The 25,029-nt window shown below is 35.9% G+C and overlaps 1 protein-coding gene across 2 annotated transcripts in view; it reads right to left on the bottom strand.

The window, feature by feature from the left end:
• Positions 1–23,505, bottom strand: part of SYNPO2 (synaptopodin 2) — an 86,547-nt gene extending 63,042 nt beyond the window's left edge. For both annotated transcript variants that reach the window (XM_065736820.1, XM_065736821.1), the window contains exon 1: positions 23,278–23,505. In XM_065736820.1, coding sequence (XP_065592892.1) covers positions 23,278–23,406 — 129 coding nt within the window. In that variant the 5' untranslated portion in view covers positions 23,407–23,505. The remainder of the gene's footprint in view (positions 1–23,277) is intronic.
• Positions 23,506–25,029: the final 1,524 nt, after the last annotated feature.

Raw genomic sequence — 25,029 nt, forward strand, 5'->3', positions numbered from 1 at the left:
CTGAAATTGTTGTTCTTCAGTGTTTGATAATCCTCACAATCTCAAATGGAACTGCTGTCTTCAATGCATAATGTAGTTCCCTAGTGCCTTTATATAGAACAGATTCATTGAAATACACCTGTGTACTTTTTTTTTCCTCCTTTAAGCATCTAACTCATAAAGGAATAGGAAACATCAAACAAGATCTATGTACTCCAGTAATGATTAAACAGTAAGGAAGCATAATAGAGCTGTTTCACAAGATAGGAATTTTCAGGAAAAAAATGTCGACTGATATTTGTGTATGTGAACAGACAGAGGAAAATGACCAAAAAGAAGACGACAGAGCAGAATAAAGTAGAGTAATGTCTAGTTTAAGGGGTAGCTAGGGTTAAGCAATGCAAGGTATCTGAAGAAAGATTTTTGAACAAAGATTTAAAAGTAGATTGTTCACAGACAGGTCTCACATCTTTTGATATACTAAGGGAAGTTGGAGCAGAACTCTGCAGATGTTAAGAGGTGGGGGAGGGGTGATGGAAAGGTGAAAGATTAGAAGAGTTTCTGACTAGATCTGTTTGGAGCTAATCCATTTAGTATCTCAGATGTGATGAAAGGCAAGTTTGAAGATAAAAGAATAGAAATTGGAAATTCGAGGTCATAAATATTTACAAAAAGAACTGTACTGGATGTTCAAGCTTAGATCCTGGTCTGTAATACTAAATGGGACTATTCTGTGTGGATTCTTAATTCATCTCTACCCTTCATCAGCTTTGTCTCCTGCAGTGGTTACTGGACCTAAGACTTCCAGTGTAGGTTTTAGGTGTAATTCCATTTACAGTAATTGCTCCGCCGATTACATTAATAGAAAAGCTAAACATGTATCTAGAAAGAGTTGACTGAAACAAAGACCCAGCATCCAAAACCCTGAAAATCCATGGGTGCCAAATATTTTTTTTTTAGCAATTTCACCCATATTGCAGAAGTCTGAAATGGGTGAAGAGAGAAGTTTTAAATATTATTTCTGACACTTAGTGTTGGATTCCATCCATGATCAGTTCTGTAATCTGAAAGAACAGACACTTAGATCGCTAACACGTATTGCCAGTCTTGTTCTGTGCATCAGGCTGTTTTGTGTCATGCTGCAACTTGCAATTTTAATTTTAGATAATTCAGGCATGCTGAAAAATGCTATTTTATGAATGTGGCCATATTTGCAAGTGTACTATCAGAAACGGACTGGCTTGCTATTTGACATTTCAGCTGCTGGCAAGCACTGAGTATTTGTCAGTATCACTGGTCCATAACCAAAAAAGGCATTACTGTATTAAAAAAAAAAAGTCTTGCAAGCATTTTCAGTTTCTATTTCTGATTGGAAAAAAAAATTCTTCCGCTTAAGAGCACATTTATATGCATTAATTTGAACAATTAACACAAAAGTATTCGCCAGTATTTCTGGAATAAATTATCAACGATTGTTCTTTACTGTTTTGTGGGGTTTTATTAATTTTTTAAGAGGATTTTTTAGCCCTCAAAAATATACTGTGTTGAAATTTTTTGGTGCTGTGTGTAATTTCATGTTGCTGGGAGCTGAGGATGCAGAATGATGCACAGAAATCAGGAATGGTTCTACATCGGAACACTAAGATGCAGCATGGGGGAGAAGTAGGACTTCTTTCAGACTGCAAGTTTGTTAGTCATTAGTTCTGTGATTTTTCAGTCAAACACATCTACAAAATCTACTGTAAAACAAAAACAAGCAGTCTGTAAATATGCTCTTACATGTGACATTTGTCACAATTACAGGGGATACTTTGTAGTTGCACCCAGCTTCCTCCTAAACTTCTGGATTTTGTATGAACTGCTATACCTGTTACAAACTAAAAGCAGATAACTGCTTTCTGCTGAATGCCTAAACGATTGCTGAACAGGTTTAATCTGCAGTCTTCAGGAAATGCTCAAGATGCTTCCTTTTAAATATGAAAATCGCTCTCATTAAATCAATTAGTTACCAATCTGCGGAAAAAGGATCTAGATCATCTAAAGTTATTAGTAGACTGTTGCTTTATATCTTCTTGTTTAAGGTTATTTCCTGACCAATTGTTTGGATGGGATATTTTGAAAATCTTCCTCTAGAGAATCTGTTGCGAGGGTTCTGCAGGAGTCCTCTGCAGAGGAGAGAAGCAAAAGTTTGCTCACACGTGCTGTTGCTTCTCTTTTCATTTCATCCACGAACTAAGGGAGCAGTTCCTCAGTAGAGAATTGATTCTTTGCTGCATCACCAACTCCTATGGATCTTGAAAAATTACCAGCATTGAATAAACTGGGTAATGCTACAAGTGCAGTCCTAGATGTAATCATGTCCTGAGGGCACTGCAGATGTGTGATGTAGTGGCCCATGTTACGCAGCACTGATAACTCAATATACTGTAAAACAGGTCTTTTGAAGACTGATTTCTGTGGTCATAGCCACTTCTGATTTAGGGACCTGTTCGTTGTACTTGTTTACTTAATTAGATTACATCAGCAGAACTGAATTCAGTGGAATTATTTCTTCCTTTCCTGTCTCCTGCCAGCCTTCTCCCTCCCTCAACTCCTAGCAACCAGGTCATTCCTTTAGAGAAGCACAGGTTCTCTTTTACAACATCACTCCTTTTGCTATTGGGGAGAGTGCTGCACCTCTGTCTCACTTGGTCTCCTATTCACAGCAGCAGGACCCTGTACTGTCCTGTCACAGCTACCAACCATGCAGGCCCCAACACTGAACAGTGTTTTGAGACAGTAGCAGTTTCATCTGTATGTTTATTTTTTGAAATGAAGTCTTCTAAATGTGTTTTTAAAAACTATTAAAACTACCCAAATTCTGAGATTCTCTCTATGCACAACTTGCTGCACTCAGTTTCCTCCTATGAAATGGTAAATTATGGCTGTAACTTTAGGTTTCTCATAACAGAGGTACTTCACAAAGCATCACAGTGTATATCTGTGATCTTCCTGAGCTATGCTGTAAAGAACAGAGGAGCTGAAGTTATGCAAAACTCAGATTCTCAAATAAATAAATAATTGTGATATGTGCATGAACCTTGTTGGGCCACGATGTTTGCAGCTGATCAAGTATTAGCAGGGTGGAAGGGAGATGAGGAGGGCTTTGAAGCAATTTTTTCTTTTAAAATCTGGTTTTATAGACCACAGCATGTCCTATACGTATTTAAAAGAAGATTCAAGTACAAGTAGTCACATAACAATGTGGAATGTTCCATGTATTCCCATAAACTTCCTAGAAAAAGAAATCTAAATAAATGGACAATCTTGCCAAAATACTGTTCTGTTTTTGCTTTTGAAATAGGAAACTTCCATTGGAATCACGCAGTTGCTTTATATTAACTTCAGTCTCATTTGACTCAGAAGGAACACTCAAAAACAGTTTCATAATGCTAAAAGCAAGAGAGATTAAAGAAATCCTATTGGCACTTTAACACATTAAGTGGCCAATATCATACACTTTTACTTCAAAGTGAACTCACACATAACAGTTCTTTGATAGTAAAGGTAGGAGCAAAATTGTAGGGCTAAGTACTAAGAGCTAAGTAAATAAACATCTTAAAAATACAAACACCTTTGTGTGGTAACTGATGATTTTTTGTCACTACTTAGAGTGAAATGCCTGAAATTCATTAATGCAGAATATTCTTGGGACTACAGAGTAAGAGCTGTATCTATATAAAACAGTTTGCTAGAACTTTATTCCTTCAGGATGGACTCTAGCTTTAAGGGAAAATGATATTTTTCAGTATATTGTGTTCCCCACCAGATGGTTTCTACAGAATTTTGACAAGCATATGCAATATCAGCATGGTTGGCCTTTTAATGTCTTATGCTTTAAATAGACAAACCCTAGCCTTACAAAAACTATTATGGACTGTTCAGCAGATCTTTAACTATCACACAGGAAATAGACTTCCAGTTTTTCTCACTTGGGGTTTAGATAAATGCTGTTTAAGAGTGGACTACATACCAGACTTTTATAGTTCATGGCACTGTGTGACTGCAGCAGTGATTGTGTAAAATCAAGGATAGGGCTTGTGGTGAAAGATACAGTGATCGCTTGGATACTATCACCTACTTTATGATCAGCCTCCCCTTATAATAACATGGTGAGCAAACATTGTGAAGTATGAGGCTACCTATTTCACGCGTTATGCTCTGCCAAAAATTTCAGTTGCCAAATCATAAATGATAATGGAAGCTTAAGGTGAAAAGGGCTTTTTTTTCTGTCCTGGCTTTGTTGTAACCTTTAAGCCATCGGGAGAGAGAATAATAAAAGGAATAACAGAATCATTTTTACATGTAGCACTTGCAGTCTCTAGTGTCCTCAGCAAAGCTGTTTATGTCATGAAAGTACTTTCATTTTAAAAAATTTTATTACTGTGAACAGCTGGGCTTAGAGTGTTGGGGTCTTGAGGAAGTTCCAAGAAGCTGAAGTAGGAGTGGAGCAGTAGAAAAATAATATTTTTCTGTGCATGGCTGAGTGAGTGATGAGTCCTGAGTTCGTTGTGTTTTTGGCAGTTGGTGATTTGCACCAGTGGGTGAAGGAGCTTGCTTTCAGGCCAAACCAGAATAAACTACATGTAAAGTCTGCATATAGGAGACTTCTGTCTCATGTGTAGAACAGAGAGGATGGAGGTTTTATTTTTCCTGACTTTTTTTCTTCTTTCCCTTTAGAACTCTACTGTATTGTCTTGATTTATATCATTCTGAAAAATCTGGTATTTTCCACTTTAAGACTATACTTATCATGCCCAAAGCAGAAGATAATTGGGTTTGATTTTATTAAAACCCTTTCTGAACTTTTTACACTGTAGCTATTCTTCTCAAATGAGTCACTCAATAACCATTCCTAGTTTGTAGCCAGATCTCCAAAGAAGCAGAAGAAAAAAGAAGCAACTTCCTTTTAAGGGAATGAGACCTGTTCGTAATGATAAACTTCTTTCCATTTCTATTTGAAGACATTCTCCATAACCCAAGAATTGATAGTTATAAAAACACTACCTACTCTGTTTGGATTACAGAAACACTCATAACTATAGAACATTGTTTAATGTTAGCCTAAAGATCTGTATATACAGTCACGCACAGGAATAATGTTGAAATTACACATGACCTGTCAAAGGAATATCCATTTTACCAGAAATACATAAGAAACAGCCTGGAAACTGATTGATTTCATGTTACTTAATGTTTTAAATGAGTGAGTGTAACAAGGAAGTTTTTAATATTCACACATGATATTTATCGCATACTTTATGTGAAAGTAAACACATATTTTATGTGGAAAGAAAATGGTTCAGGAGTATGTAATTGAATAAGTAAGCTAACACAGCAAGTTCTGTTAAAGTTCTGTGTGATTTCCAGAAATCGTCATACTCCTTGAATGCTGGAGTATTCTGGGATTCTGCTAGAAAGTAGGAAAACAACTTGATATCATTGTGACCATTGCTGTAAATTCTAAAACCACTTTTTTGTGTGTGTGTTAAATAGTAGCTACGTTGAACATTTCCCCAGTTTCTGTCCATAGAAACTGAAATCACTGTTTAGGTGCCCTCAGAGTGTATTATGTTTTCAAACAAACTGTGATCCTTCTAAGCTTCTTCTATTAGTCTACAACTAGTAAATAATTTTTTTTTTCCAACATCATATGAAAAATAATTTAAACTTTAAAACTGTGGGATTGCTTGATTGGTAGGTTTTTCTCCTTTTTTATTTTTTCCTGGGTGAAATCATTTGAACTTGAGACTATTTGAAAATGGATTCTAATTTTAATGTAGGCAGTAAATCAGCTAAGAACAAAACTTCAGCAGCTGATACCATTAAAAAAAAAAAGTGCATGTCATGGGACTTGCATGTTTTTATTTTTTTTAATAAGTTGGCAAGATAGTTATGATTATTTCATGGTGTTTTTATTATTATTATTTTCTTCAAGTCATGTATGTGACATATGCATATACATGTGACCATACACACAGGTATGTATTTCTTTTCAGGGTGTTAATTTTAATTGTGTTAAGCAGATGTTATTGTATATAAATTAAAGTATTTCATTGGATATGTCACTTAGATGGGAAATTAGAATGGAATTATAAAACCAGTGGGGGCTGTAGTGAGAAAAATTGTTTTTACATTCAGATGCAAAAGTAGAGATACTTTAAGTTGTATTGTTTAGCTCCAAACCTGACTCCAGAGTTTATTAGAGAAGTGGGGACAACAGTATTCTTTGTAACACAGATTTGTGTTACCACAGAAGCTATAGCAGAATTATTCAGAATTGATAATATTAATTAAACAGCAGGGGAGCATTCTTGAATTACAATGGTTGTTTATTTAGAAACAGTGAAGACTGAATTGTTAAGGAAATCCAAAAGGCACGTAGCTTGGGAAACAGCTAATTGTTTTTTAGTGCTGCCATTTTTAACGATTCTGGAGTAACAGAAGAAACTGAATATTGTTTCAAGCAGATCTTTGTCATACATTCTCTATTATTTCATTTAATTATTTTTCTCTGAAGTACTGTTATGCACTAACTCAAACATAATATGGCATCTCTCATCGCACTCAGAAGTGCTTTAATGACCTTTGGCCAAAATCTGTGCCAACTTGAAGATGTTTGCTAACTCACAGGTGCTATCTCACTATTTTTATTTTCAAAGCAGATGAACATTTCATAAAAACATGCTACTAAATGTGAAAGACAAAATTCACTGCTTTTGTTAGTGTTTTCATTAAGTGATGGATGGCTCACAAATTAGTTAACTGTAGTCCACCAATGAGACAGTCAGCCATAGCAGATGTATGGGCACATCTCCGCTACCAAAAGACAAGGAACTTGAGTGTGAAAGTGTACTTTACTTCTTATTATAATGTAAGAGCACGTGTGTAAAGCTTTGTGTTTTTTAAAGATATCACAGTTCCTGTGCGTTACAACTTTACTCAACTTCCAGAAGCATTAAAACTGATTTGTGAAGACAAAACTTAAGACAAAATTCTACTTGCTTAATTAATTCAGATTAACTCAGGATTTTGATGCCACTGAATTTTCCTATTTTAAAGTCTTAAAGATCTAAAATCTGCAATAAGAGCATGATAATGCTGAAGAATGCTTCAATTCCAATGAGTTGTATGATAGAGTTGTGTCCTATTCTGTACAGTGTTACAGAAATAAATGCTAGAACTTGAAATCAGGATAAGCTTCTGTCCTTTTGCCTCTTCCAAAACTATAAATAATAGAAGTAACAATTAAGAAAGATAATTGAAAAATGCTGTAGGACTAAAATAAACATTTTCAAATCTTCCCCTGATGTTAGAATGAGTTTTAAGGAATTTTCTGAAGATAGCAGTGAAAGAAACAAGCAGATGCAAATGAGCAGGATAATCTCATTTGTATCAAACATCTGGAACATATAAGCACACAAACCTTTTCTAAGGATTTAATTTTATAATTCACTCAGTTCAAGAAGATTAACATATGGCTTTAAAATACCTACTTGCCATTCAGAATATTTCATTTTTATGTAGCTGTAGAAAGCTTTTTCATTTTTCATAGATCTATGGTTATATTACTTTAGGACAGCAGCATTCCTTATTTTGTGAGGTTGCCTGTTGCTTCCATTTCTTTACAAGATATCTTGCATATTTTTCAACTGTGAAATGATCCATCTAACTCAGTTGCGTTGCTACAGCCATATGGAACCACCAAATAACCTTAGTTTATATAAATTCAAAACTGCCAGATGTTTACAACTTGGTTTTGAGACCAAGCACAGCCTTTTTGACATAAGAAAATAATGAAAAACTGTGTTTTATACAATGTGGCATTTTTTGTAAATACATGTGAAATTAAGGGATTGGCTGTTACTAGGACAAAATCCTCCTTAGAGTATTTCCTTTAGGATCTATGAAAAGGGCTTCAGCTCCCAACAAAAGTCAAATACTAGCTTAAAAAGATGAGATGCAAACAGAACAGGAAATGGAAGTCGCTTTATCTTCTTATGTGCAAGCTTAGTAGAGAAAGAAAAAACAAAATAATCTAAAGGAATATCTGACAACAAGACAGTATGTTATTAAAGAAGAATTATTAGGAATGTCATGAAACCTGTGGGAAGTCAGCCCCAAACTGCAGCTCTCTTCCAAATGCAAATCAGCTAATACAGGCAATAAAGGCTAGGAGACACATGTGAAGACCAGCAAGAAACTGGAGAGGTATTTACATGGATCAGTGCTGTGTTTTTTGAATTGCTTCTTGAGCAAGTACTTCCCTGTAGTTTGTGTTACCTTGTGCACTGGAAATTGGAGTGATGTAATTATTTGACTCATAGTACTGCTTCTTGCTGTCTTCAGGAAACCTTCACAGTCAGGTACAAATTAAAGCATGCTAGTCATTAAAGAAATAATTTGAAAGTCAGCTGAAGATCAAGAATGGCATTCTAAGTTATTAAACAAGATTGTAGAAATGTACAACGCTCTCTTTAATATGAAAGAAAATCAACTCAGATTGGCCCAGAATAGTTATAACTTTGTTGACGTCTCCATTATTTATATATTTTTGTGGGGCAGGGCCTGCTACAGGAGCTGCTGGTATCTTCTCAAGTTTCTCTGGGAAGCATAGTTTTTAAGGATTGCATAGTCTTTCATCAGATGTCGAAGGTCAATGCCTTCATAAATCGAATTCAATGTTATAGTGTCTAGTTTCCTTCTCTGTTTTTTATTTTGTCCTGAAACTTACCTTCTTCATATTAACTTAAGCCTAATAAGTAATTTAAAGGAAAAACTTCAGTAAGAGTGTATTCATATCACAGTATCAGAGGGATTTGCTTACAGTTATTTTCTTTTTGCATGAAAGGAACTAGGAAGCGGCATGTTGAAGTAAACTTAGTCTCATCCTCTGTGCCTGAATAAAGAATCCTTCATGCCAGAGATTACTGTAACTTATGAGAAGAATTATAAGACCCGGTCCAACCTTCACCTCCCCCCAACTACAGTGTTCATTACATGTATGGTGTAGATAATTTCTGAAAGAAATTATCTGTGATCAACAACATGAGGCCACAGCAAAGCATTCCACGTTAAAAAGAAGAAAGTAGAAGAGGAATCAAGAGGTAGAAGGGATATTTCAAAAAGGATGATCTCAGCAGGTCTGACAGACATATTCATAGTAAGCAATATTAGCCAAATGATGAGACTGGGTCCTGCTTCTTGGATTTCACCTTAAACGTGGGCTCATTTCAAGCAAAGTAGCCATATATATATATATTTCTGGCTGTCCATGTGCAGCTGGAATCATACTGGAGGTATAAGTTTAGATTGCTACTAAATCAGTTAAAAAGATGGAGAAAATAGAGGTACACAAGGCTTGAAAGAGCCAAGTGGAATACTCACAGTGAAACACGTATGTAAAGATCATCTGGCTTGAAAGCACGTTACAAATGTTAACACTAAAGGAATTTAAAAGTTAAAGGAGGTTTTTAAATTAAACTAAGCCAACATGTATGTTTTTGCTTTAACTGATGTATAGGTTTAATATGAAATTATATTAATCCCTAGGAGAGAACATTGCTTTCTGTTGCGCTACAAAACTATAAAAAGAGATAATTTTGTAGCATATACTTTCCTCTCCCAGTAAGTAGACAACAGTGCTACAGTTCAAAATGGACAAAAAGTCACCAAGAAACCTATTAGAACAGCATTTCCACCATGCATAGAATGAAGGTTTTCTACAGATATTAAACTCAATCCCAGTCTGCAGATTACAAAAAATCCTCAACTCTTAGGAAGCTGTGAGAGCCCTACAGCATAGGTCTCATTTGAAGGCTTGCTTACTGTCATCTGGTGGAAACCTGGGAGAAGAAAATTTTCAGTTTAATGACAGGCAAGAAAAAGGTACTGCATAAGACTACAGCAATAGGTAACGGCCCTTGTAATTTGTAGAAGTAAAAATATGACTAGTCAGCATGTCCACCCAGTATGGTTCATCCAGTCATTGAAATAAACTTTGTTCCTTCTTCTCAATGGAGCACAGCAGCACAAAAACATAGAATAAGGAATGTTTTACATTCTTTAAGAACTGTTTGGGTCAAGAGCAGTAGTAGGGTTTAGAGGAAAGATTTAGTTTGGCTCTTATTTTAGGTGTATTTAATTGCCATGCTGTAGCCTAGAGTACTTGAGAAAAAAATGATTTTCATAAGAGGAAGAGAACCTTCCCACCCTTTTCGGTTTCAGCTGAGTCTGCGGTAAAATGTGGCCTGGTCAGTCACTGCCTCTCTATTTTTATTCCATGACCCAGCAGCTGTAGAACTGTGCCAGGTTTTAATTCTTCAGAGCTTGATGCAGGAATCCAGGCCTGAATTCAAGCCTAATTTGAACAGGCCAATGCATCTTTAGCTTTTGCTTGAGCAATTAGCAGCCTGTATCAATTTGTGCTAATTGTCAGTCTCTGCAACTTTTCCAGGCCTCTTATGCAAATCAGGACTGGAAGCAAACAACAACTGAATGACCCAGAAGGGTGGTACGGAGCCTGGCACCATTGTTCTCAGGCAGTGAATTTCAGTGCAGCGTTTGTTCATGGAGTAAAAAAAAAAAAAAAAAAAAAAGCCACAAAGATAACTATCTCCTTGGGCTTAATTATCATACCCTTTGTACTGTTCTTGCCTGTGCAGAAAAAGAGGAATGCGTGGTCCTTGCACTAGCTCTATATTGTTTTTCACTGTTGCTCTAAATATAGAAGAAAACCGTTAACTCTTAAGACTTTGGAAGATATTTGCTTTCATGGATTGATAAAAGGTTTTAAAGGTTTCAAATCCTTTCTCTAGCTACAGATTGTGTTGTGAATCCATAAATCTTTTAGTAACATTATGTTGGTGATCTGAGAATGTAGCACATGTAGAAGCTCGATTGGAGCCTTTGAAAGAAAGATGCAGTCAGGGAAAAATGTGTTGGATCAGACTTATACTGCTCTTTTAAAAATATTCAAGTGAAAGTGGGCAGAAGCTGTAAAACTCAGATTTCCAAGACCCAAGATTGTTCAAGGGTGAATGTTTTAGAAGGTCTAATATTGCAGGCTGAAGCTGTGACAAAAAATAAAAAGTAAAAAAAAGAGGGGAAGGAAAGGAAAAGCAGGATAATAAGAAGCTTAGAAAAATGAACATTTTAGAATATTTCAAAATTCAATTCAAATTGGTTAGAAGATCTGGGAGATGGTGTAGGTCTTCTGTTGCTCCCTGCCCTGACTTTTGACAAATTAAGCTGGGAGAAACTGAGATTTCATGTAATTATTTTTTTTATTATTATTATTTTTAATTTTACTACATGTATTCAATAATAATGTACAATATTGCAACCAAATATTCCTAATGCAATGTTAAATAGGTGTAGAAATATTTTTTTTAAGAATTATGACTGCTTCTTAAGTCCTTATGAAATATTCCTTTTTAAGTCATCTTCTTAAAAATCAAATCATGTCCTAGTGCAAAATCACAAATAAATCTGCAGCACATATTCAAGGAGCCCGCTTTCAAGATATTATATTCTGTTTGTACACTGGGATTATAAAGTAGATGTGATAGGAAGACTTGGAATGACTTGCAAAAAGCAGTGAGGGAGGTAGAGCTTGACTGATTTGGTATAATGTGATTCTTGATTTGTTTACATTTTTGTCTTGAATTATTTCTGCACTTTGAAATTATTCCATCTGGGAGACATTGAACATACTTAGTAGCTTTTATAAGAAAACACTAAGCTGGCAACTAAAATTACTCCAAGGTGTATGTCTTTATATTTAGTTACCTATGATTTTGTGGATTGTGAATAATAGCACCATCTAATGATAATCAGTAGTATGCCTGTATCATAAAAAAATTATAATTCAGTCTTAGTGTGAATCATAGAATTGATTGAGTTGGAAGGGACTTTCTAAGGTCATCTAGCCCTGCTCCCCTGCAATGAACAGGACACCTACAGCTCAATCAGGTTGCTCAGAGCCCTATCCACCCTGACCTTGAATACATCCAAGGATGGGGTTTCCACCACCTCTCTGGGCAACTTGTTCCAGTGCCTCACCACCCTCATTGGAAAAGAAAATTCTTCCTCATTTCCCATCTAAATCTTTCCTCTTTTAGTTTGAAACTATTATGCCTTGTCCTTTTACAGCAGGCTCTGCTAAGGAGTCTGTGCCCTTCTTTCCTGTAGCTCCCCTTTAGGTACTGCAAACTTACTGAGGGTGCCCTCAATCCCACTGTCAATGTCACTGATGATGTTAAAGAACACCAGTTCCAGTGCTGACCACTGAAAGACTTGCCACTGCCACTTGTCACTGATTTCCATCAAGACTTTGAGCTGTTGACCACCACCCTGGGTACAATCTTATAACCATTTTGTCATCCATCTAACAGTCCACCTATGAGATCTGTATCTTTCCAGTTTGAAGAGAAGGATGTTATGGAGCCTGTGTGAAGTGCAGATAGATGATATAAGAGTCTATTTGTCCACTGTCACAGTTATGCTATCATAAAAAGTGACAGGATTGGTCAGGCAGGACCTGCTCTTAGAGGAGCCATGCTAGTTCTCCCATATCATTTTCCTCCCTTCCACATACCTTGGCATAGCTTCCTGGAGGATCTGCTGCAGGATTTTTTGCAGCAGAGAGGTGAGACTGACAGATCAGTAGTGTCATGGGTCATCCTTTGTACCCTTCTTAAAAATGGATGGACTTCACTTGACTGCTATGGCTTTTCAAATGTAATGAGAGTGGGTTGGCAACTATGTCAGCCAGTTCCCTTAGGACTCTGAGATGCGATGCATACAACTAATTCACTTGACAAAGGGATTTGGGGACTTGTAAAAGAATAGCATTCTAGTGATTTCCTGCTTAGTTTATTGACTGGTGTCATCCCCTGGATTCTCCTGAACATGCATAACATATCTAAACATAAAATTTGACTGAGTATGGATCTAATGAAGTAACATTTCATAAGCTAATTTGTGTAACTTTGTTATGCATTATAACTAACTCCTCCAAGGCTGTGAATGGCTTGTTTGATATTGATCACCATAACGTATTCATGCCACTGACGGAAGGTAGGTGAAACCGTGCTAATTTCTCATCTGTTATCCATTTGTTGTTGTTGTTTTCTAAATTCTATAGCAACTTTTCTAAGTTACAAAACTTTGCTTTTTTTTCCCACGATGTGACATGTGAAACAGCTGCTTCTTTGTAAGGATCTTAGGTATTAAATAATATTACATGTTAGCCTTCACTTAAAACATCCTTGATTAATGATAACATACAAAATTCTTCAAATTAGAAAAAGAAAGTATTACACTACTCATTCTGGAAGTACTATTTCCAGTGTGCTGGGAGATCATAATGAATACAAGATAGTATATAAAGCAATTTATCCCTTTCATATTATTTCCATATGCATCCTCTGTAATAGAATCAGAGGCTCATGGCAGAAAGTCTTTGAACTGATCTCTGTAGAATAGGAAAATGTAATTAGTGGAACAAAATGCTGATCAGTGTATTCCAGCCACATCTGTTATGCTCTAGCAGTTCAAGGATTTCCGTGATGAGTTCACTCAAAGCAGAGTTTCTTCTTTCTGTCCAAAGGACTGAAAGTGATGAACACTATTCTAGCTGAGTAACAAGGTTTAAATTCTTGGTCAAACTTAGCCTCAATTTTCAGTAAATTTTCTGCAAGCAATGCTTAAGTAAGTTGCTGTATTTCTACTTTTAAATAGGAGGACTTCTGAGAGAATTACAAGAGAAATCGGAGGAAAAATTTCTGTCACAGGAGGATTGAAGCTTGTATAGAGAGATAAAGAGAGATATGATGCCTTCAGGAGCACCAGGAATAGTACTTGAACTATTCACCATTCTTCATCTAGATTCTGCTCTTCTAGAAGAAAAGCAGGGGATTTTATTTATTTATTTATTTTGCAAGGCACTTAGAGCCGTTTCAACTAACGTCAGCTGACTGAACATGCTTCTGCACATTGAGTTTGCCAACCAGGAGTTACTGGCTGCCTTGTTTAGCCACAGCAGTGTGTGTTGGAAAGGTTGCCACCCAGAGTTGCTTGGTACCCTGCTTTCCTCCTCCCTATTCTCCACTGTAAGTTTTTACACTTTAAATCTTGTAGAAGAGCTGCTCACGTGGTTTTTACCAAAGCTCTCAGACAAAATGAGATGAGTTAGCAAAGCTCTTGTATTTATATTAAGAAATACCTGCTCATATCAGCTAACAAAAGCCTATCTATTTTGAGAGCTGAAGGAAGCCAGAGGTGCAATTATAAGGTTCCTTCAATCAGTAAATGTTTGCAACTGAGATATATGTTCATAGTTTAAATTCGTCCTTAGCTTGCACTTATATATTACGCCCTTCAATAAATGTCCTCTATTTCCTAGTAATGCCAGTTGAGTATCTATCATTAGCAATCGTTTTACTTTCTTATAAGTAAGCAAATTGAAATGTCTTCAACTTGAGGATATCTTGGTGCTTACTAAGACTTCTAAGATAGCTTGGAAATGAAATATTCAGTTACCAAATAGCCTGAAAAAAAGTTACATTGTTCAACAGTATTCAACCCCAAAGTCTGTTTTTATTAAGGTTTGTTTTCCTTTTTAGAGAATGACTTTTGCTAAACACAGAATATTGTCAAAAATAGATCCCTAGCAAAAAACTGTTACACCCTTCCCAATGAGGATTTTTATTCTCAAAATATGATTCTAATTAAATATCTATACTATATTATGCATACTAAGGCTCAGTCCTTTACCCTTTAAAAGTCAGTGGCAAATTGCCCATTGAATACATGGGAAAAAATGCAACTCCTTTGTTAAAGCTTCCGTTATAGCAATTCCAGCTGCTTGTTTTTTGAAAACAAAGATTCAGCTTTGCCACCTTTTCCCATAGATACCAAGCATTTTATGATGCTTTTTCTATTACAGTACTAGGAAAAGGAAATTTGGTCTTACTAAATCATACTCACTTGCCATTTAGTTGTTTGTTTTTTTTTTCTTTCACCATGTGCTGCAATGAATGTATGATTCTCTTGTATTGTCTTTATTTTATAAACTTTCTCTCTTGAAATTCCATATTTTAAGTATTTATAACATATATATGTGTATATGTGTAGGAAGAACATACCAGTTGAAAACAGCAAGACATTATCAGCGTAGGAAGCCATAGCTGATATAATTTGCCCCTAGTTGTGACTCATCACCAATAAATCTGCAAATGAACTGTAATATAAAGATATAACGCTTGCTTACAAAAACCAAAGCATCCAGCTTTCTAAATGGGACCATATTTCTGAAATATGGTTAAAAAAAAAAAAGGAAAGTTTATAAGACAATAATTTCACATCTTCCCTGTCCAGGATGATATCACCCTTTTGAAGGAAAAAAGCCATGCATTACGTGCCCTGACCAGGATGTAACAAGGAGGCACCAAAGAAGAAATCTTAAAGGACTCAGAATAACTTTCTGTGGAAGCAGGATAAAGATAGTTTGTGCTTCCCTTTTAAACAAGAGAGGTTCCTGTGCTGTGCCCAGAACTGCAGCACATGACAGAGAGATCTGGGCAGGAGCCCACTGGCTCTGGAGAGCTTAGTGATAGTTTTTCATTGTAATTTACCTTCCACATAAGCAACAACTAAAGCAGCTGCTTTGCTGTTCTCAGTACTCCACTGTGAGCAAGGTGCTGAGGTGTTGAGAAGTTTTTTTTGCCTTTCATGCTAATTGGCAAGTAACCAAAAAAATAGCTTTTTGTGCATGCTGAAGTGTTTTGCTCTAAATGTGCGTTAGTCTTATCCTACCATCCACACTGCCTATGGATAGCAGATTCTAATGAAACGGGACAGATGGGAAAAATTACAGAAAAGGATAAAGGAATCCACTGAGTAACTTGTGTACATTAAGTCTGAAATTTAAAACCTTCAAGCTGGTATCCAGGGCTTTTCCTTACTGCCAGTTTCATTCCATCTAACAAACAGTACTGGTTGCAATCTAAATGTTATCATTTTTGTCCACAGTTAATTCCATGCGCAGAATCATTCCTTTTGAAGTGTAATCTGTCTCTGTGCATCAGTGTGGCTTTATAGAGTAAAGCTATATATAAGCATCTAACTACTGAAATATGGTCCCTTACACTATTTTCTGCTCTGGAAAGCAAATATGAAGCACGCCAAGTTCTGCATTTGTAAGGAAGCCCTTCCATGATTTGCATAGCTGTATCCTCTCAAATGGTCTGACACAAGCCTAAAGAGTTGTGTAAACAGCATTTCCTGTTGTGATATTTTATGGTGAACTTAGCCAAAAGTCTTACTATTGCATTCACATTCACAATCAAAATGCAATGGCAGAAAATACAGAACAACGAAATATAATAATGATATACGAAGTACTTTAAATGTTTAAAACACAAACAAAAAACACAAAACCTAAACAATGAAACAAATCCCTATACAAAGCAACTAGTGTAATTTAGTAGGAATACGCTGTTTATTTTTTGACATGTTTGGTTTAAATCAGTGTGAATTATGTTGTTCATTCTATTCCACTGAAAACTCTTCTTGCATGAGAGCTGTAAAAGTATGTGCTAGAAACAAACACAGAAGAATACTTCTATGTATCCAAAGCATGGTTGTATTTGTCTAAATACTGTGGAAGGCATGCCAGTACCAGCTTGGTATGTAGGTCTGTATGTCCAAACCAGGGTATATAGTCATGTGCTAATTCAGCCAGCTGCTTTTAAACAACTTAAATGGGACTACAGTACTAAACATTTCCAGTTGGCACAACAGCTGGAATGCAGAAGTTTGGAACTAGAAAGGAGCCCTAACCTTGGGAAGTACTTATAAATCTTTGCTGGTACATGGAATTTTCTTTCCTAATTATTTTTCTGTCTGTAATTAGCAATGAGAGCTTTCCATTTCCAGTTATTTAGCAGTAGTGTATATTAGTTAGATTTCGGGGAATTTAAACTGCTATTTCATTTTGCAAAATAAGTTAACCTAAATAAGACCCAACTTCTTTTCAGCTTGTCAATGGAAGTTTTGTCATTTACTTAAATAGAAGCTGAACTGTGTCATCTAAACATGCATTAAAAATGTATCAGTTGTTAAAAAGAGTCAAGGCCTGTAAAAGACTCAGAATTATCTTCTGTAAAGATAGAAAAAAAACCCATAACTTTCTTCATAACTCCTTATGTGAAAGCATATGTAAATACACCTCACAGGGTTTTCTGAATACCATCAGATACAAGCTGTGTCAGATGGGTGAATTTGAGAATAAGAGCTTGTCCAGACCTTGAAAACAAACTATGTTTGGAAATGTATTAGCTAGCAAATTTAAACAAACAGTTCTAAATACAGTCCAAATAAGGCAAGTTGTGTTTAAAATCTTGTATGTTAACTCCAAACTCTCCTCTTTTGCTGCCAATGTTCAGCTAGCTTTTTTTAAACACAATTTGCTCTGTCTATATTAGCCTGAAGTTGTGTTCAAATTCTGTTTAAGATGTCAGTTAATACAAATAAAGAACAATCAGCAGTCATGGTTCAGAACCGAGCCTTTGCACTGCTTGTATGCATCTTCTTTTTCAAACATGCTAGCATACAGTAAGAACTTAATTGAGTATGCCTTAACTAGTATATTTTCAGAAGCTACTGTCACCAAAGCAACAACTCCTACTCAAAGATACTTTTAAATGTCATCTAGAAATGGCACTAAACAAATTCCTCCTTTCCTGTTTCTCACTGAGAGGATGGTGCTCCTATGCTGTCAGTGCAGATGTACACCACTGAGCTAAAGCCACTTCTTTAACTGCTGCTGGTTTATTCCTTTCAATATGACTTGGCACTGAAATGAGCTGGGAGCACAGGCATAGCACCAAGTGTATTTACCACATCTCAACTAGCATGCAGCAAGCAGAATCTCAGCTTTTACTAACACGTTTGTTCTGCTTGGAATTGTGAGCATGTGTCAGTGGTGAAGATGTAGAACAACAGTGGCTTGAAAAAGTTTCCTTACACCTAGCAACATTGGTATATTTTTTGAATGAGCCAGCTGCAATGCTAACACAATTCTCATGTATGTGACAGTGGCATGAGTTGCCTTACCTCAGGATTGAAAGCATAACTGTGCTGACATATCTTACACTGTACTTCTTCTCTATTAAACTAAGTGTAAAGGTCAATTTGAGGAAAAATCTCTTGAGCACGTACTGCATGTGTCAGGTATTTCAGATATGGAGAGAAAGCCGAATGGCCACAATAGAGCCTACCTCTATAAACATCCAGCATTAATCAAATCCAGATACCACTTTTCCTGCTGTTCATTCAAGTTGTAGCCAATTCTTCAAGTTTCACTTTCAGTTTCAGGTTCTAGTGAATCCAAAAGGGTGAAACTGACACTTGGATTGAAATCAGAGGGTTGAAATCAGGTGCACATGTCCAAAACAACCAGGCAGCCAGTTATCACGTCATTACTAAGGCAAAAGTAAAGCCACCGTCTGAATAGCAGCACCAGAAGTAGTCTATTTCAGAAACTGGCAAAATAGTCACAAACTGTATAGGTTTTGCATGAGGCCTAGCTGAGATTGTTGGATTTGAAGCCTGAATGATCACAGGATTAATTTGGAGTATAGTTAACATACTGTGCAAATTCCATTGTCTTGTATATTGTCCATCTCCTGATGTAAGAAAATTTTGATCAGAGCATGGCAAAGATTGGGTTTCAGAGTAGTTTTTAAAAAACTAAACTTTAAAGTATCTATTAAGATTTTTCATGTAATGTGAAATTTTAGAGGATAGGCATAGTATATAATATATACCAGCAAACTGGTATGGTTGAAAGTAAAAGAGGAAAATTGTTACCATTTTATTTTTCTGAAAATTTCATTTTAAAAAGTTTCTGAAAAATTATATAAGGTTTTTCAGCGATTTAAGAATTCATTGCATGTTTCTTCATATCTTTGTGATATAAAGATATAAAACAGGACATGATTCCCATTGAAGATGTGTTTCTTGCTGACATATGTGGAAATATATGTATATGTTTACTACATATTGACTGGGATAGTTCTGGAACTGACATGATCTGAAATCACTAACAATTGAGGCATCTTGCTCAGTAACATTAGTTCTTCCAGTGTCTCAAGCATGACAATCTGTGACACCATTGATTATAAGGATTTTTAAGCACCTGCTTGTTTTTACTTTTAGGATAACAATATGAGACAGAGGACTGAATTTCCTTTGAAGTGCTTAGGGGTCTGAGTAATGGGATTTATCACCTTGAATACTAGAAATATTCAGTTAAGTTCCCAATCTTAAACTACCAAAACTTTGACAGATAAAAGCAGTAGGTTTATCAAATTGCTGCTTTGGTGGAGGTAATTCATAGATACGTTAGGTTGGAAAGAACCTACAAGATCATCTAGTCCAACCGTAATGAATGTAATATGCTGAACATAGCATATCTGTAACATGTAATTTTAATGTAGATACATCATGATTGATTCATAAACTAAAATCATCTATAGGCATCTTCATTAAATTTCCTGTTGCAAAAGAGATGATTCTGAAAGGATATAGCTTCAATATATATAATATGGCTGATATTGTTAAGTATTAGTGGTAAAACTCATGGGACTTTCTTTTAAGTGCTAGCCCTGAAAATCATCTATCATTTTTTTACAGGTTTTGTGTATTTTATAGATTAAAAACTGCAAAAATATTTGCAAGGGGAAAAAAAAAAGTGATATTCAGAAAAAAAGGTTTTTCATGTATGGCATGGTGGAAACAAAGGGCACTCTGCTCTTATATATTTTGAATTCTTAACCATGTAGGGTCACTGTTGTACTGAGATTTCCTAACCTCTGGGAAAGCTACTCTACTGTAGTGACATGCTGTATTGTCATGATGCATTCACAGCATACCCAGCACTACCACTGTTTCCAGTAGTGTAATACTCCCAGTTATCTTTTTTATTTCCAGAACAATCATTTATGAGATAGATATCCTGCTAAGGAAAACTTCCATGACATCGTGCTTTAAAAAAATATTTTTAAATCATTTTGGTCAGTATTAGATTATGCACATTATTTTTAATAAGAAATATTTTTTTATTAGTTGTGTAATTAGTAGACATAGCGTAAGTTCATTTCAGGAGCTCAAGTTTGAGTTGAAGAATGGGTAAACATTTTGTATGCCTCTATGAAAAAGGTATAAAATGATTTTAAAACATATTTATTTTGAGTGAGAGTTATAAATGGATGAAGTAGTATGGTATTTCATGATACATTATCACAAAATCTCCGTTTGTGTCAATCTCACATTTAGTGAATTACTGAATTATATTGAAGCTAATTTAATGATTGAAAAATTATTTGCCAATGAAAATTTCCTATTTTATGTGCAGATGAGAAAAAAAAAAAAACAAATCAAGATATTTCTTGTGAAGGCAAAAGTTTTGTCTTTATCTCCCTATTAAAACATAGCATGATCATATTATATGGTATTTTGTACTACAGACGAAACTCTCACTGATTTTTAGTGGGAATGCTACTTGCTTGTATATTTTAAGAATTAGGCAGCAACAACAACAAAAAAGCATTTTTGATGAAAAAAGAGATTTTAAAAGTGTGTATGAGTAAAGCTGGTAAAAGTTGTTTTTGGTAGTGAACTACGTTGACTAGCTTCATTAGTTTTAAATGCAGTGTTTTTCCTTTACCAAATTGTAGATAAGTATGATTTTGGGATTTTTGTATCCTGCCATGTTTTCATGGATTGCCTCACTTCCCTTTGAGTTATATCCCTCTCGTCTTTAGATCTGTATCACAGCCAGTGCTCTGCTTGTGACCAGGGCCTGAATGCACTTCCACTACAGTGATTCGGGGTTACAGCATTCAAGCTGTGTTCAGCAACCACAAGAGCAGCCCCTCTGCAGCTCTCCCAGTACCTATGTGCTGAGATTCTGAAAGCAGATGCACGCACTTATGGCAAAACCTCCATTGGTATACATTAGCAATTGGATCTACATCCGTATGCCCCAGTACAGAACTTTATATATACATATATATATATAAACTGTATTTGGGAAACACTAGCCTTGGATCTTGCAGCCAGTACCAAAAATTACTATGCAGTAGTTGGGGAATCATTTAATCTTCCAGATGCTAGTAGTGTCAGTTTTCATGGATAACAAAAGTGAAGCTAAAAACATTACCTCTTTGCAGACCACCCACCTCACAGTACTTCAGCCTGTCGGTGGCTCCTGACTTGCAGACCCATGTGTGTGTACCTCCAAGAGAGCCCAAGCTCCCCAGGAAGGATGGCGAAGCCTACCGACAAAGGCAAGTAACAAAAAAAGCTGTGGCCTATCTGCTCTAAGTTTCAGGTTTTTGGCCAGATACTAGTGTCAATTTTTAAGTTTCACTGATCCCATCAACTCTTAAGTGTAGAGAAATGAATGATCTGGAATTCAGAAAGCATCCAGTCCACCATGCTTCTAATATGTATGTGCTGTCATGCATGAACTTTGTTAAAAAATATATTCTTACGTATGATATTGGCCTTTTGATTGGTTTTATTTTCAAGATAACAAATTCTTGCTTCTTAATTCCTAAATGGTTTCCTAAGTTTAGCTATCCCCACTGGAAAAAGTGAAAAGTCATAACTGTTACCACGGATCTCTTTTTTAAACCCCAAGTTCTAATGGAAAGAGATGCCAGACTCATGTGCTGCTATCTAGGATGTGAATATGAAAAAAAAAAGTATTTGGTATAGCCTGTTTTTCACCATTACTCAGTTTTTGAAGTTCTAGCTATAAATTTTCGCTAGATGGCAGGACTCCACCATTATCTATTATCAGGGGTTTTACTTGTAAAGCAACATCTGCCTATCAGTAGGAAAGCTTTTTATACATGCTCAAGTTTTGCAAACTATTAGAACACACACACACACACACACACACAAAGAAACACTAATAAGAAATTGATACATAAACATAATAAAAGTAGTTCTGTTGCTGAATATGGAAAGCATTATGGAATTAAAATCATTGAAAATAATTGGGAAAGATGATGTTTCCTTGACAGAGGAACTAAAAAGTCCTTCTTTTATAAGACGAAGTAGACTTGCACCTATTGTTCTGCTATTTGTGAAAAATTTAACTGATCCAGTAATTTAAACGTGACTAACTAATAAGTATATTGACAGGTTAAGAAAGTTAGAGTTTAAATAGCTGAACTGTTGACCTAAAATAATATATAAAAGTTCAATAAACTTAACACTTGGTGTACTGGGACTACCAAGAACTAAAAGGTGATCTGTAAATCCCTAGGCATCTTGTTTCTCAGCCTATTTTTATATATTTTAATCTCTCTCAATTTAACAAGGCAGAGTTCATTATATGGCGAACAGTCCCTGTATTGTTTCAGCCAATTGTATTTTGCTGATCCCAGTGCTCCAAACAAAATTTGTCCGCCTTGCCTACGAAAAGAGTCCACAGCGCCATACAGTTATATAAGCTCTAATAACTGTGTCAAATCATCACTGTTGCAATGGAATGAGCACTGATTTTTAACAGCACTTCTCAAAGTGTCACTTTTGTGGGTTGGGGTTACCAATTCTTATTGTTAATTTTTCTGAAATTCTTTACTATCTATTTTGCTTTCATTTTATAAATGAAGATAATTTATGAGGCGTTCAGTAATTTTCAATGCTGTTTGTGAAATATAAAAGGAAATGTTTGGCTTCTATTAAGACTGTTCCTAAGTCTGGATAACTTTCCAAAAACAGAGATAACTTGGTGCAATTCTTTCTGGGATTCCCAAAATAGTAAGAACATTTTCTCATGATAAAGCTGTTCTTGTTCTTTTCCTAGAGAAGTATCATGAATAGATGACTGAAACAGCATTTCCTAATATGAGGTTCACTTTTGCTATATGCTGAAAGCACTCAAAAACTTACAGCAAATCATATAGGAGCTGAAAGGCATACATCATTTCAGTTTGCAATCTTTTACGTTCAAGAAAACGTTTGCAATACTTGTTAGCTGTCAAAAAGTAATCATTACTTTTTATTGCAACAAACGCAATCAGCACCTGTATAATCTCCATGAAAAACATTAGCACAGTCAAACAAGCAATACACAATACAATCCATACCAACAATTTCACTGGAGACATTATATAGTTAGCAAACTATTGTCTTCACTCATGTTCACAAAACACTGACAACATCTCATGATCCTACCTTGGCGATTTGCAAAGGCTGCTTTTGCTCCTTGCCACCTTGCAATCTAAAGCCCCAAGGCGCCCCTCCACTCATAGCAATGCAGATATAATCCCCTGTGCCCATTTTCCTCGTGCAATTAGGCAGCATTCATTTACAGAACATAAAAAAAAAAAATTGTCTTGCAGATGTTCAGTGAGCCTGAGGCAGAGCTGGAGACCCAGAGCACCACACTGTTGCTGCTGCTGCGTACTGCACTAGCAAATGTATTCATTCAGAAGAATGTAAGAGCTGCAGATGAAGGGCACAGCCCACTCTTTCGTCAGATTCCTATGCTCAGCCCACCTTCAAAGTAAAGTAAGTAACACTTAGGAAATGCACACAAAGAGACTCGGCCATGAGGCAGAAAAGCCTGCATTTAAACATGAGTTTCTCGTGACAGCTAAATCAAAACAAATGCAGAAAGAAATGTGTATTTCCAAATGACGATTTAGGACATAAGTTTACTTCAGTAAATGGTGCCAATTGTTTTAAAATTTACTCATTTCTTGCTTTCATACTCCAAACAAAGAAGAAAGCAGAATTTCAAATGAAGCATTGTGTACTTTCTCTGAATTAATGATACAATTAGACTGAAAGCTTTTTTAGGATTTTTATTTCCATCCTGCATGCACTGTCTTTATCACTATTGGTATGTCCTCCCTCCCCCAAAAAGGAAAAATTTTGCAATTTTCAAGTCCTGAAGTTGCTTCTTTCACTGTTTCTCTGTAGCCTCAGTATAGTTTAGCATCCATTGCTGTTTTTTAATTATCTGAAGCATTGTTAGACCCTAATAATATCCAACTGCTGCATTTTCCACTGCTGAAAGGAAAGGAACTGGTGGAATGAGATACCAATTATACCAATTCTCTCTGTTGATGATATCAACAGTTGAATTGTGTTGTATCGTCAAAAGGTAACCTTTTTGTAAGCATAAAAAGAACCAGTTTTGTGTGAAATTAGCCACTGCATTACAAAGCCTGCCTGCAGTTCTGTTCCCAGTTGCTGACTTGAAGTAGTTTAACTGTAGACAGCTGAGCTCCTGTAGGTTTAACTGGAGTGTTTTAAAAGGTATCAGTACAAAATGGTTTTGAATGGCTAGTTCTACATATTCAGAGGTGTGGCGACAGTGGGAAACACTTGGTCTTTAAGTTACTTGACTTTGCATCTACGTAGCTGATAGCTGCTGAGGGTTTAAAACTAAGCCTATTTGTCAATTTGATGTCTGTGGAGTGATGCTTCCAATTCTTATAGCAATGTTCTTTAAATAGCAATGTTCTTTAAAGACCGTTAGACAAAATACTGAGGTAGAGGCAGGGTCTTCTATTGGACTGAAATATGATGGAGAAAGTAGGCAAGCTTTCAGGTACTTGAGCCCTTCATCAGACATGTAAAGGCACTAGGGTAACCCAAAGACTAGGTAGAGACAAGTTCCCTAAACAAACTGAGGAAAATATCACTTTTTCAGTGTCAGGATTTACTTGAAGGTTGAGTGTTTTCTTTCACTGACTACAAGTCAGAGGCTTTGGAGAAGCAGAAGAGACTTGGTCTGACATAAAATTAAATACTTCAAAATAACTCTGCCAGACAAACCATACTCAGAAAGGGAATAGTCTTTAAAGGAGCATTGCTAGACAACATTTGTGTGGAAAAAAAACCTTAAAACAACTCAGTTCAAGAGGGCTAGCTGATTCTTACTAACTTGCGTAATGTTGACATGTTGCTGTAGCACTT

This window comes from Cyrtonyx montezumae, unplaced genomic scaffold (genome assembly GCF_038088225.1).
Source record: "Cyrtonyx montezumae isolate F1298 unplaced genomic scaffold, pur_monq_1.0 scaffold_2, whole genome shotgun sequence".
Classification (NCBI taxonomy): Eukaryota; Metazoa; Chordata; class Aves; order Galliformes; family Odontophoridae; genus Cyrtonyx; species Cyrtonyx montezumae.